This window comes from Notothenia coriiceps, unplaced genomic scaffold (assembly GCF_000735185.1).
Source record: "Notothenia coriiceps isolate Sejong01 unplaced genomic scaffold, NC01 NC01_scaffold00000493, whole genome shotgun sequence".
NCBI classification, from domain to species: Eukaryota; Metazoa; Chordata; class Actinopteri; order Perciformes; family Nototheniidae; genus Notothenia; species Notothenia coriiceps.
In genome coordinates this window covers 201,780-215,831 of record NW_011333194.1, presented here as the reverse complement: position 1 = coordinate 215,831, position 14,052 = coordinate 201,780, and the positions used below count along the sequence as shown (strand labels likewise).

The window sequence follows — 14,052 nt, the reverse complement described above, 5'->3', positions numbered from 1 at the left end:
GGTAGAGTTCAAAAGGGGGTCGTCGGGCGGACGGCCCGGGGCAAGGCAGAGTCGAGGTAGGGCGAAGACCACAGCTCTCAGGGGGACCGCAGGAGCCGGAGCGGGGAAGGGTGTGGCAAGATTCTCCACGGAAGAGGACAAGGAGTTGGCAGTACCCCCGGCGATACAGGTGATGCAGGGCCTTCCAACGAGACAGACGGGATTGCAGGGCCCCCAGTAGTAAGATCAGTCGGCGGGCCTCCAGTGGCACAGGACATAGGGCTGGCAGACCCCGGCCAGGAGAGTAGTCCGGCGGGACCTCGCAGTGGCACAGGACATAGGACTGGCAGGACCCCCGGGCCAGGTGAGGTAGTCGGCGGGCCTCCAATGGCACAGGACACATAGTTGGCAGGACCCCCGCAGCAGAGTAGGCGGCGGGGCCTCCAAAGGCACAGGACCATAGAGGTTGCAGGACCCCGCAGAAAGAGAAGTCGGCGGGGCCCTCCAATGGCACCAGGACATAGGGTGGCAGGACCCCGGCAGAAGAGTAGTCCGGCGGGACCTCCAACGGCACAGGCATCAGGGTCGGCAGGACCCCCCGGCAGAAGGTAGTAGTCGGCGGTCTCCAACGGCACCAGGACATAGGGCTGGCAGGAGCCCCGCTATCGCGGAACCTCCAACGGCACAAGGAGTAGCGCTTGAGTGGAGACTCGAGAGGAAACTTGAGAGTTGACTGAGAGATGACTTTAGTGGGAACTTGAGCGGAGACTTGAACGGAGACTTGAGAGGAGACTCGAGAAGTGGACTCTGAGAAGTACTCGGAGGGGACTCGAGAGGTGACTCGAGATGAAGACCCGAGAGGGACTCGAGAGGGGAGTCTCGAGAGGGGACTCGAGAGGGATGACTTGAGAGAGACTTGAGAGGGAACTCGAGAGGTGACTCGAGAGGCGGACTCGTGAGAAGCTTGAGAGGTGACTGAGAGGGAACTTCGAGAGGTGACTTGAGAGAGGATACTCGAGAGGTACTTGAGAGGACTCAGAGTGGACTCGAGAGGGTACTGGAGAGGGAGACTTGAGAGGATGCTTGAGACGGTTGGTTCCGCCGACAGAACTCGGGGAGCTGGCGTCGGCCTGAACAGCCAACAGGGACAGAGGTGCTGGAGTCGGCCGGTATGGTCGACAGGACTCGGGGAGCTGGCGTCGGCTGAACAGCCAACTGGAGACGAGGAGCTGGAGTCGCCGGTATGTCTGGACAGGACTCGGGGAGCTGGCGTTGGTCGGAACTACGCCGACAGGATCGGGGAGCTGGCGTTGGCCGGTAAGCCAGTCCTGGAGCCGAAACTGGAGTCGGAACCATGGGTACTGGGGCCGGTACTGAAGCCAGAACCATGGCTGTAAGGTCCGGTTCTGGAGCCGGAAACATGGCTGTAAGGTCCGGTTCTGGAGCCGGAAACATGACTGCTGGGGCCGCACTGGAGCCGGGACCATGGCTGTAAGGTCCCGGTTTGGAGCCGGAACATGGCTGTAAGGTCCGGTCTCTGAGCTGGAACATGACTGCTGGGGCGGCACTGGAGCCGGAAACATGGCTGTATGGTCCGGTTCTGGAGCCGGAAACATGGCTGTAAGGTCCGGAGCTAAGCAGGGGCCATGGCTGCTGGGCCGGCACTGGAGCCGGAACCATGGGCTGCTGGGCGCGGAGCGGAAGCCTGGACCCTGGCTGTGTAAGCCAGGTAATGGAGTATGGAAGCATGGATGCGTGGGCCGGCACTGGAGCATGGAGGCATGGACTCGTGGGCCGGTTCTGGAGCAGGGACCATGGCGGCACTGGAGCCGGAACCATGACTGCTGGGCAAGGAACCGGAACACGGGTCCATGGCTGTGTGGGATGGTACTGGAGCACGGTACCATGGCTATGTGGGATGGTACTGGAGCACGGAACCATGGCTGCTGGGTCCGGCGCTGGAGCCGGAACCATGGCTGTTGGGCGCGGAACCCTGGCCTTGCGTCTCTTAGGAGTTTTTTGGAGGCTTCGTGGACCTCCAAACGCCAGACCAGACCCCAAGAAAGGGTCAGAAAATGAGGACTGGCTCTCAGGGCTACGTGAAAAAATCCTAAGCCACTCGGGCAACAAGCTCCAGAGCCAGGGCTTGCGAGCAACCTCCTGACGTGCCTCCTTCAACGCAGCCTCTCTACCCCGTCTAGATGAGGCGCCTTTTCACGTATAAAAAAATATATACTCCAGAGAGTATCCAGGAACCCCTGTAGCATCAAAAGGTCCGCTGGGTCCATTTTTGGTCAGTTCGTTCTGTTACGATTCCAGGCACTTAGTATGTAGGACCCAAATGCAGACAGGGAGGCAGAGGTAAAGTATTGTGAGATACTTTATTTTTCCATGATTTAGCACAAATTAACAAAAAGGTAATCACCAAAACTCCAGTCGAGATGACAAAAAAAACAGAGGACAAAAAATGAAGGCGCTCACGCAGTGAGGAATCAAAACCAAAGAGTTCCAAAAGCATAGACCTGACATGACAATAGACAAGACGAACTGACACTGAACACTGGGAGACAGGGGAATTTAAACTCAGGGTAACAAGGCACAGGTGGGAACAATCAGGGGCGGGGCTGACACTGATGGGCACAGGAGACACACGAGGAGTGACAGGTGAAAACAATCAGGGAATTAGACACACCAGGGAACTAACGACAGACAAGAAAAACACAGGGAAAAGGACCAGACAATAACCCAGGAGGAAAAACATGACCGCAAACACCCAAACCTAGACAGACAACACTAAAACCCGTGACATAAACCTGGGGGTGTGACAATTAGTATAAAATACATTATGTAAACATTTTAAAACATGTAATGCCAATTTACAACCGTAGTCCCTAGGTAATAATACACATTAACATTACAAGCCACAATATACAAGTACAAATATACAATACACAAAAGTAAAAACAAAAGTACAAAGTAAAAAGGACCAAACACATAGTTATGCTAACATTAATTTATGTGTTTTATTCAACTGAATAAAGAATTAGAATTAGAATCTGTTGAATATCACAAATGTAACTCCATAGTTTATTTGTAGATATTATATCCTTCAGGTTTTTTGATGTTCACAATGAAACACAGTGAAGTATTATGGAAAGTGAAAGTGATAGCACAGTGTTCTTTGTACTGTATCATATCTTGTGCAGTTTTGAGTTAGGTCTGGTTCACTGACTGATTGTGTGAATACAAACATGCTCAAAAAACCAGCTGCAGCTCTCAGGGACCTTTTGTTCAGGTTGTCTTAAAATAAACACTTGACATAAAAACAAAGTGTTACATCTGTCAACGAGGTGTGCATGAAAGTATATAAAATCAACAGTGATTGACTGAAGAAATATGGTCCTTTGGATGCTCAGCGCTTTACACTTAGTCTTGAAATCCATGCATGAAATGTTTGGGATATTTAAAATGAACTTCATTCAACTTTAGCCTCTGTTGTTACTCACCAGTAGAACGCCAAACAAAAGAGAAACTGCTGCCACACAATCGTTTCTGTTTTTGTTTAGCTTGTAGCTACAGCAAGCATTACATGTTTACAGTTGATTATTTCCCAACAGCTGAACGCTGGTTTAGTCGAGGTGACACATTTGGATGCTCATATAGGAGTGTGAAGTGTTGTGCTCTCTGCCTGAGAGTGCTGGTGACGAACGGCGGTTGTAGCCAGTCACTCGAGGCGCTGCAGCTTCATTAAATGCTCGCTGTGTTGCTCCACTTGGGTCACTGCGGCTCCCTCTCCCTCACATGGGTGAAAAGCAAATGACAAAGCTTTTCAAGACAATTTGGAAGAGTTGAAAAGCTTTTTTTTGGCTTATGAGGAAAACGTGGGATGTGGGAGGCTTTCAGAGTCAGCGGTGAGAGGTGCAAAATGTCAAACACAATGAAATCATTTTAGCATTTTCGATTAGGATAATTGGATTTATTGTTGAAATTTGTGAGCGAGAGTAAGCCGGTCAGAGGGACAACCTTGTAGCATCAAGGACCTTCCCTCTCTAGAGACAATTACAAGACATTTAGGCAGGAGAAGGCATGAGAGTTTAAAGTGCAGGTGTAAATGGAAGCACAGGTGTGGGAATGCATGCACTGAATAAAAACCCAACAATTAATACTTCTTTGTCTGCCATGCCTAAATGAAAAAGAGGGGGAAAACACTGGAAATATACCACAGGGATGCATGTATTTGTGTCAGTGCGGTAGTGACATTTCTCATCTGTATTCAAGTCCTCTATAAAATCTCTCCAACATGATACCACTATCATTTTGGACATTCAACATTTAGTGGATTTCAGTGCCTGAGTACACTTATAACTAAACTGTGGGGGAGTGTAGAAAGTGAAAAGACAGGGAGGGAAAAAAATGCAACTATCCACCCCCACAGTATCTTTTTGAAGCTCTGTACTCTGCGATGGAGGATTGAGGATGGAGAGAGATATGTACAGGGAAAGAGAGTGCATGCAAAAGAGTGAGGTGGTGAACAAGTTTAAAGAAATCAGCGAGTTCAGCTTTCTCCACGTCTGCTCGGTCAGACAGGTGCTGAACAACGTTTGGGTTTAATTAAGTCTAGTGTGGGACTGAGAGGCCTACAGGAGAGAGGGAGAGAGAGAGAGAGAGAGAGAGAGAGAGAGAGAGAGAGATTTGCTGGAGCCTTGACCTTATTTTACAAGTTGAAGTTAATGGAAAGGAACAAGCGCTGTCATCATAGTTTCTCCCCTCTCTGTGTGTGTCTCATACAAACACACACAAATGTAAAAAGTCACACGCTCCCTCTCCCTCACGGCCTTGCCTCTCCCTTCATTCCTTTTTTTTTTCTCTACCAACCGTTATAAAATTAAAGGTCTTTGTCATTTCTGATTCTCAGCCCTCTCTCAATGTTCTCGGCGTTATGAGATTGTGACTCATTTTGTGTTTCCTCCTGTGACTTGTAGGTGGTGACCTCGGGAAAAAACGGCAGAGGATACCATTATATACTCGCCAACCTGGTGAGCACAACATTGCTGGCTGTAATGCAATGCATAGAAATACTCTCAATCTGTGGTTTTGATAGTGCAGTAATAAGTGAATGATGGGCAAGCTAGAGCATTTATTTCTCAGCTGCTAATGATCCCCCGCTCTACTACCAGTCATTTGTGCTCTTTGCTCCCAGGGGTTTTCCAACATGAGCCTGGACAGGGTGACTTCTGGTGGAGCCAACATCACAGGCTTCCAGATCATCAACCCAGACAGCCCCATCGTCCAGCAGTTCCTCCAGCGCTGGGAGCGCCTGGATGAAAGAGAATTTCCAGAAGCCAAAAACACTCCACTAAAGGTCAGTAAGGCAGAGCTGGCGATGCTGCAGTTACATTTTATTTCACTTCTTCAAAGACACTTTTTGTCCCCCACTACTTCCTCCGAGTCTTAAAGTAGTAACTCTCTATGTCAATCTCCATCTTTTCTTAAATAACTTGTCGTCTGCTTGCCCTTGAATAAAGGCGTCTTTCATATTCGCACCGTTTTGATGTCAGTCCTACTGCGAGGCTTTGATTTTTCAGCAGCAGTGTGCACAGAAGCAGTGCTGCTGTGATGATAACCTTGCTTTGATAGCTGTGAAGGGTGCATGACGTCAGCGGTGCGTCACCGGGGTTTCTTGTGGCCTTTTGTCTCAGTACACATCAGCGTTGACCCACGATGCCATCCTCGTGATCGCCGAGGCCTTCCGGTACCTTCGACGGCAGCGAGTGGACGTGTCCCGCAGGGGGAGCGCTGGCGACTGCCTCGCCAACCCCGCTGTGCCCTGGAGCCAAGGCATCGACATAGAGAGAGCCCTCAAAATGGTAGGACTGAGGGCGATCACTGTCTCCCTGAGCTGCTTTGCTTTTTTATTTTAATGACTGTCTAATATTTGCTTTACATCACTTCACTTATATTCTGCTTCAAAAGTTTTCAATTGAACTGTATGGTACATTTTAAATATCCTTAATAAATGGTAAATTGATAGTGCATTACACTTATTTTACTGAATAAAATGCCATTTTATAATATTTTACTCATATTTAAGATGGTAAAGTTTATGTTATTTTAACTATTTATTGTTGCGCACATTATGCCATTTTATATATTGTATTTACAAGGTAGTTGTTAATGATTATCAAAATATGTTTAATGAATTTATGATTAATGATTTATGAAATAGTAAAACGTCAGTAAGATTATGGACCAGATAACACTTTGTTGATTAATTGGTTAAACATCTGTTGGATGACAAATATAAAGTTGACAGTGAGGACTATAATAACTTGTTAAATGGTTATAATTAACTTTAAAAGCACTTATAAACATTATTTTATTGGGTAGTTAATACTTTACCAAATTATTTTTTAAACAAGAATCTATTTATTACCCATGAAAACCATTAACAAAGAATTAATAAAGCATATAACATATTAAGCTGTATCGCCTCTCATCAGCTATGATACTATATCATTTATAAATTAATTATTTCATATTACAGACATTTTATCATTTCAAATAGTTATTCATCTTTTTTAAATGTTATTCTTCCAAAAAAAAAAGTACAATTACATTCATGAACATTCAATGTATTATTTATTATGATGTTATTAAAACGTGTTACCTCCAGAACCTTATTTAATTTAATATATCACATTTGTAAGACCGTTAATACACCATAAATCATCAAGACCATTCAATGCATGTTTACATATGAAGTATTATCCTTATTCTCTTGGTGCTTTGCAGGTCCAAGTACAAGGTATGACAGGAAACATCCAGTTTGACACATTTGGCCGCCGCTCTAATTACACTATTGAAGTGTACGAGATGAAGGCTGCTGGCCCCCGTAAGGTAAGTGGGCACACAGCCTCTCCCTCATAATTTAATTAATGTGTAATTAAAAATCACCGAGCTGGATTAGCATATGTAATAGATATACGTGATGTATGTTTGGAATCCACAAACATTAATATAGTCACTTTAAGCAGCTCTGTGACAGGAGTTTACTTACTTGGCATGTTGGCACAAGTAGTAACGTTGTTTTTAATTTGGACAGAAGCTGCCAGTAGCCAGTCTTGCAAAACCAGCCCAAATCATTTGAGCTAACATCCCCTCTGAGATTTGAATCTGAAAAACATCCACTGAAAATAAACCGAGCCATGAAGATTGAAGCTTAACCAATCTGCATCTCTGGAGTGGGGAGCTGCAGTTAGGATGATGACATGGCTGAAAACTCGGATACATTACTTACAGCCACTTAAATACATGTTGTAGCCCAAAAGTGAGGTATTAATTTACTACTGCCTATTTATTGCCTCTCACTTATTCAGAACCAGATTACATTTGATTATCTAGAAGAACTTTGGTGTTTCCAAAGAGCTACCAGGTGGTTCCAACTTTGAATGTTGATGCTGAATCCAGTGACATCTGTCCAATCAGGTATCTGAAGCATCAGTATGGATGAATTGCATAAAGCAAATGCCTATGGAGTGCCTTTTGTCAGAAAACAAGCTCAGCGTAAGGTGTGGGCTCACTTTGGAAGATCTTAAGCATCTGATATGCAGTGTTTATGATGTATATGTGTTCAGTCCAGTTGTTTTCCTCTAGGGAAACGTTCAATATGGCACAAAATTCTCGATTAAAACTCAATAAGGATGCTGCTAGGTGGGTTAGCTGCCCTTGTAAGGCACCTGAATTAAAGTGCATTTGTATTTTGTTGTACAGCATTAAGATCAGCTATGTAATTTCGATTTCTCCACTTTTAAATATCCAGAATGGAGGAAATTTAACGTTTTTTTTAATAAAGCGTCTTTTATGCAAATCTGCAAATGACAAGGTTCTTAACAAAACAATCTAAATACAACACAAAGAACATAGCACTGTAAAAAAGGATAGATTATAATATATCTTTTTTATATATTAGAGATTAAGAAAAGAGATAAACACTAGGAGAGCTGCAGCACACAGTAGCTTTAGTGTTTCCATTTGTCAACAAACTTGAACAGGAAACATGTCTTGGTTTGTGCCTTGGCTTGCAAAACAAACAAGCAAACGACCGGGTAGAATTGCAATCGCTCAATATAGACATTTAGCAATTCATCTTGAAAGCTGTATCGCTTGTCAATGTCTGTCTGTTTAGAAGCTTAATGATTTGGTTATTTTCTTCAATACGACTAACAAAATACTATCTATTCCCTCATTAGCCTATAAACGACACTTACCAGAGCAAGTCTACTAACTGTAAAGTGCATTGACCTGCCACCATGGACACTTAAAGCTAAAATAATCTCTCTAATATATGTCCAATCTTTTATTTTTTCAACTTTAAAAATGTTCAATTATTATTGGAAAGAAAAGCTAGTTTCAGTTGGACTTTTGATGATTTATCTCCATATTCTGAGGGAGTCACTGCACCCACTTGATCCCTTAGCGCTGTGATTGGACTTGGTATAAAGGGAAAAATAATCATGGCACACACACACACACACACACACACACACACACACACACACACACACACACACACACACACACACACACACACACACACAGTGCTGTGGCTTGGCTAGCTCCTCGACCCTGACCTCTGACAAGGTCCCTACAAAAGCTGGCCCCACACTGTCACATAGTTCAGCTCACATGGCAACATGCATCACAGCGGCCCGCACACCCAGACTCAGTGTGAGACAATGCGCAGTGACAACAGAGTGAGTATTGTGCTTCATACAGTAGCTACCACCAGTCGGAGACGACGGTTTCTTCATAGCCGAATGCAACAAAAGAAAAGACAACAAAGCCACTGGAATCATCCCAGATTTAGTAGATAGAGACCAGTTTTTGTTTTTGTGCTACATTATTCTGAGTGTGCTTTGTGATGGTAGATCAGTAGAACAACCTACTGCACTGGCTAGATAAGGCACATGTAGATTATTAGATTTCTCTTTCTGGTTTGAATTTTGTCAGTCAGTGTTGTATTGCTCAGCTAGTTCGGCTTGTTATGTAAGAGAACATTTGCTGAGCCAAGAATAGATTACGCCTACTCTGCTGTAGTGTAGCACAGGTGAAGTGAGAAGCTCCACTATAAGCTTTTTATAAAATCATACATCACGCAAAAGTAATAAAACCTCCCGCTGTGCAGATGGAGCCGACCAACTCGCACACTTGGAGGTTTTCCTGTGAAATGCATTTCTGTTTCTCATAATAACTGTGAACCTCTGTGTCGTTTACAGATCGGCTACTGGAATGAGTACGAAAAGTTTGTTTATATTATGGATCCGCAAGTCACCAACGAGTCCTCTTCTGTGGAAAACCGAACAATTGTGGTCACTACTATTATGGTACACTTTCAAGCAGTTTTTAAGTGTTTCACCTTAAGATTTCTGCCACTCAAGGTCAAGGTGTCCATTGTTGCAATCTGTCCTGGGAGGGTAGAATTATTTTATTTTGAGTTGCTTTCCATCCACTCACTACATGTTGAAACAGTCGATTCACGAAGAGTGTTTCAACTGTATCCGTGTGGGTGCCAAAGCATTTTAGTTTTTTTATACAACGGTGGGCTGTTGTAGTAGTGACGTCACAATAACGGCTTTGGTAATGATAACTATAAAGATATACACCATTTTATTCACATTCAGTGCATACGTAAGTAAACATGTTTCCCTCTCATTAAGTAAAGTGTCAGTGACGCGGGGGTGAATCAGCTGTGTCTCACTGGAGACATCAAATGATCTGCACACAAGGAGGACATAAACACCCAAAGGCTGCAACCTTTGGCTGTTTATCTCTTTGTCCAAATGTATCTTGGCACTGAATTATAATGTATTAATGAAAAAAGAAACACAGTGCTCAGCCAGGCTCAGCGTTAGACTCAGTGCTAGCTACAGACGTTATCACAGGTCAATCATCAGCCATTTTTAAATGTAAGATAAGGTGCTCCTTATCTTACATTTAAAACCATGGCCTCTTGTTCCTTCTGACTTTGCCTATTATGTTTTCATGCTAGACAAATTCAGAATGTAATAGTCATACGTTCTCATTTCAATGTGTAGTAACTCATTGTCCTCATGAGCAGGCAGGAATAATGAGGAAAGGAAAACAGAAGAGTAGAGTCATCGTATTATTTTCTCACTGCCAGGCATGCCTTTGATTTGAATAAATCGTTTGAGATACATTACAGTCATGTCATTAACTTCATGTTGATTTTCTTACATTCCATAACTTTAAAGTAAAGTGCCATAATCAATGAAAGGCCTTCCTATTATTATAGGGTGCGACTCTTTCATTAGTTTTTTTGTAACAGTGTACATGACCGCATAGAGAAAAGAAGGTAAGAGAAAGTACTTCCAACAACAAAGGAGTGAAACTGTGAAAGCATCACATAACAGTCTCCTCCAATACTTAGTCTATAAACCTCTGAAAAAACATGTTCACGCCTTTGACAAAATAAATCACCATTGCTGAATATCCTCAAGGTGACATTGAAAAGAGGTTTGATGGCAAACATGGTTTCCCTTTTGGTGAAAAAACATATTTTATTGAAATCCAAGGCACAGAGGTGATGCGGAATAGTCAAATGACATAATCGAGACAACAAGCAGATTATTTTATTGTCATGATAGTAATGAATGAAAATAGCCAGTATGACCTTTTTATTTTAGTCATACAACTACTCTTCTGACGTGGCTCGCACGTTTTCAGCTTGATATTTGTTCGATGACTTGATTCATCTCCTAGTTTTTGATGTGTCCCTCTTCTATCACTGACTTTTACTTTATGAACTGGAAAAGTGCTCCATTCTGCTTGTCCTGCACCATGTGCATGACCTCCCCCCCATCACCTCCCCCTCATCACCCTATTACCCATATCCACAGGTTGAAGTTGCGGACGAGGTTAGCATGAGGAAACCTGCTTTGCCTACTTTGAATTTCTCAGATGCTTTGCTCTTCCTGCTGGCCCAGTCGGCTTCTTTCCTCTGCAGTGACCCGCTTTTTCAGCCTGTCTGTAGCTGATGCTGCGTAAATCCTTCTTACCCCCGCTCTGTTTGTCTTTTTATGTCCCCCACATCTGTCTGTGTGTCCCCCCAGCATGTGTGCATGCTTTCAGCGCCAATCACGGCCTTGGTGTGGCCACTGTGGATGGTTTTTTTTTTCAATGAACTCATAATTATGTCTAATTAACAGGAAGCTCCGTATGTGATGTACAAGAAAAACCATATGCTGATGGATGGGAATGACAGATATGAAGGCTACTGTGTCGATTTAGCTTCTGAAATTGCGAAACATGTGGGCATAAGATATAAGCTGTCGGTAGTCCCGGACGGGAAGTACGGAGCCAGAGACCCGGAGACCAAGACGTGGAACGGGATGGTGGGTGAACTGGTGTATGGGGTAAGTATCAGAACGCATGTGCAGCTTTTAAAGGGGAGGGGCTTAACTGTTCATCTTTTATAATTTTGTTCTACTTAAAGCCGGGGTAGGCAGTTTTCTGGTAAAGGCAAAAAAAACAATTTCAAATGACAGTCATCTTCCTGCAGCTCTGTCCACAGCCCTGTGATTTGAGACTTTACCGAAACATGATTTTGAATTTGCTGCAGCCGTGAGCATTTGGCTAGGGTTAGCAGAAGGCTAAGGTATTAACAACAAGGTGTTTTCCCTCTCTGAAAAGCTTCACCAATATTGACATATGTTTTATTGCGTGCATTGTCAGACTTAGTCCTTGTTTTGTTTTTGTGGGTTGCTTTGCAGAGTAGGCCGTTGTTACCAGTGCTTGAATAGCAACTTTTTCTGCAGGAATAATACAAGACCTTTGTTATTTGAAGGGATGTGCGCGTGCGTCTGGATTTGTAAAAACTGTTTTTGTGTCTGAAATGACCAGTCATTGAACAAATTCTCTAGACTTTGATTTCTAAAGCATGAAAACAGCATAACAAGGTTCAGAAGTCTAGTTTTCTCTCAGAATCACAAAGAAAGGTTTGTATGTAATGTTTGCCCAGTGATGAGAAAAAACCTACCCCTGCTTTAAACCTGAGATTGGTTCAGATTATTGTGAAGCATTGTAAATGTCTTGAAGTGTTCATTACATTTGAACATAAGAAAGGCTATTCATATTACTCACAAGGCCTATTTTTAGTCAAAATATGGTGCAAGAATTATATATGAAATATAATTCTGAGAATTATATATGAAATATAATTCTGAGAATTATATATGAAATATAATTCTCTGTCCTTTCTCGTAAGCCAAGTGAAATACTCCATGCCACAATCAACAAAAGTTAAATATGCATATTAGCAGTGCAGATGGCAGCAGCAGTTGTAAAATAATCCTGTCATAATTCACAGCCATGTTACATCTGATACTCAAAGCGGGCCGAGTGGGTTTTGGAAAGCCCTTCTTCAACTGTAAAATTGCTCAACTTTTTTTGCATCATCCATCTCGTGGCTCACTCGCACTTGAACCAGATTGGACAAGACTATTTGCATCTTTTATAGAGTCTCTGCTACTGAATAAATAATGTGAAAAATAATTCACACAGCAGAGAAAAATGAAAATAAATCTGCATGCCAACTGGGCTTAAATGCAGGTTTCTCATTTATAACACCTGTAGTTTCTGCTGTTACGGCTAATTCGCAGACCTCCCTGTATTGATAACTAAGACAAAAATAAATGACATATCGTAAAAAGAAAAATAGCCATGGTGTTTTGAATCCAGAATAAATACTGAACACTTTTGGCTGAGACCCATCCTGACCTTATATGCATCCTCTGTTAAATATTTTTATATTTTGGTGTTCAGTTTAGTCTCAATACCAGCAAGCATGTCACTGTTTTTCACTGCAGTGAGATACCAATTCATAGAGGATCTGATGGAGGTAATTTAAATAGATTCACATTTGATGGACAGCTTACATAAGCTCCTCCACCTCTGTGTTCCAACCCTCTGCTCGATGCTTGGAGGAGATCTGGATCGAGACAAAGACATTAGCCAACACAAATGCTGAGTGACTCACATTCAAATGGCAGATATCCCTCTCACTGGCATTTTCACAGGTCTGCTATTCAGTATTTTCTCAGCTGTCGCACTGCATCCAATCTCTTTTCACCATGAATGCACTTTGAAGCTGAGGCCTGGGCATGTATATGTGTTTATAAGGCAGTGTGACTTGTCAATAGCCATGGATGTTGGTTTGACTTTGAGTTTATCAATGTTTTCTTTACTAATTAACCATGTAACACTTTTGTTGGTTATTTATTCTGTATGACTAACTCCCAGTGTGCCTGTTCCCATTTTCACAGAGAGCTGACATAGCCGTGGCTCCTCTAACTATTACGTTGGTGCGGGAAGAAGTGATAGACTTCTCAAAGCCTTTTATGAGCTTGGGCATCTCCATTATGATTAAGAAGCCCCAAAAGTCCAAGCCTGGGGTGTTCTCCTTCCTGGACCCATTGGCCTATGAGATTTGGATGTGCATAGTTTTTGCCTATATCGGCGTGAGTGTGGTGCTCTTCCTGGTGAGCCGGTTCAGCCCTTACGAGTGGCATCTGGACGAAAACGATGAGGCCAAAGACCCTCAGAGCCCGCCAGACCCTCCAAACGACTTTGGGATTTTTAATAGCCTGTGGTTCTCCCTGGGTGCCTTCATGCAGCAAGGATGCGATATCTCACCAAGGTTGGTTGTTGTGTTCACTCTCCACCACCCTTCAGTTGTCCGCGTCATCTCTCTGCATTTTATAGTCCCGTTCATACATCTCCTCCCTGCCATGGTGCATATAGGTTATTTTGAGCTGTCCATCTTTCCTCATGCTTCACTTTACTGCACTCTTTCCCATTTTATTTGTTTCAAACCTTTGCTTTAAAACGGCATGCTAGCAGTTATGCTTTTCATCCACAAAATAACATATATCCACCATGCTGAGGGCTGTAAAATGCAAAGGGGTCATCACATTTCATTCAGAGTAGCTGCTCGAAATTCCTCATGACTCTTGGAGGGCTACCGTGTTTTTGCTGCATGTCCCATTTTACGGTCAT

General features: G+C 43.4%; 2 protein-coding genes across 3 annotated transcripts in view; both read left to right on the top strand.

Annotated features, from left to right (window-relative positions):
• gria3a (glutamate receptor, ionotropic, AMPA 3a) overlaps positions 1–14,052 on the top strand; it is an 88,094-nt gene that overhangs the window by 54,742 nt on the left and 19,300 nt on the right. For both annotated transcript variants that reach the window (XM_010781684.1, XM_010781691.1), the window contains exons 5-11: positions 4,962–5,015; positions 5,180–5,341; positions 5,679–5,846; positions 6,772–6,876; positions 9,255–9,362; positions 11,205–11,411; positions 13,320–13,693. In XM_010781684.1, coding sequence (XP_010779986.1) covers positions 4,962–5,015; positions 5,180–5,341; positions 5,679–5,846; positions 6,772–6,876; positions 9,255–9,362; positions 11,205–11,411; positions 13,320–13,693 — 1,178 coding nt within the window. The remainder of the gene's footprint in view (positions 1–4,961; positions 5,016–5,179; positions 5,342–5,678; positions 5,847–6,771; positions 6,877–9,254; positions 9,363–11,204; positions 11,412–13,319; positions 13,694–14,052) is intronic.
• On the top strand, positions 1,162–2,185 carry LOC104954551 (uncharacterized). The gene is made up of 3 exons (XM_010781677.1): positions 1,162–1,446; positions 1,542–1,849; positions 1,884–2,185. The coding sequence occupies exons 1-3, from the start codon at positions 1,334–1,336 to the stop codon at positions 2,141–2,143; spliced, it is 681 nt and encodes a 226-aa protein (XP_010779979.1). The 5' UTR covers positions 1,162–1,333; the 3' UTR covers positions 2,144–2,185.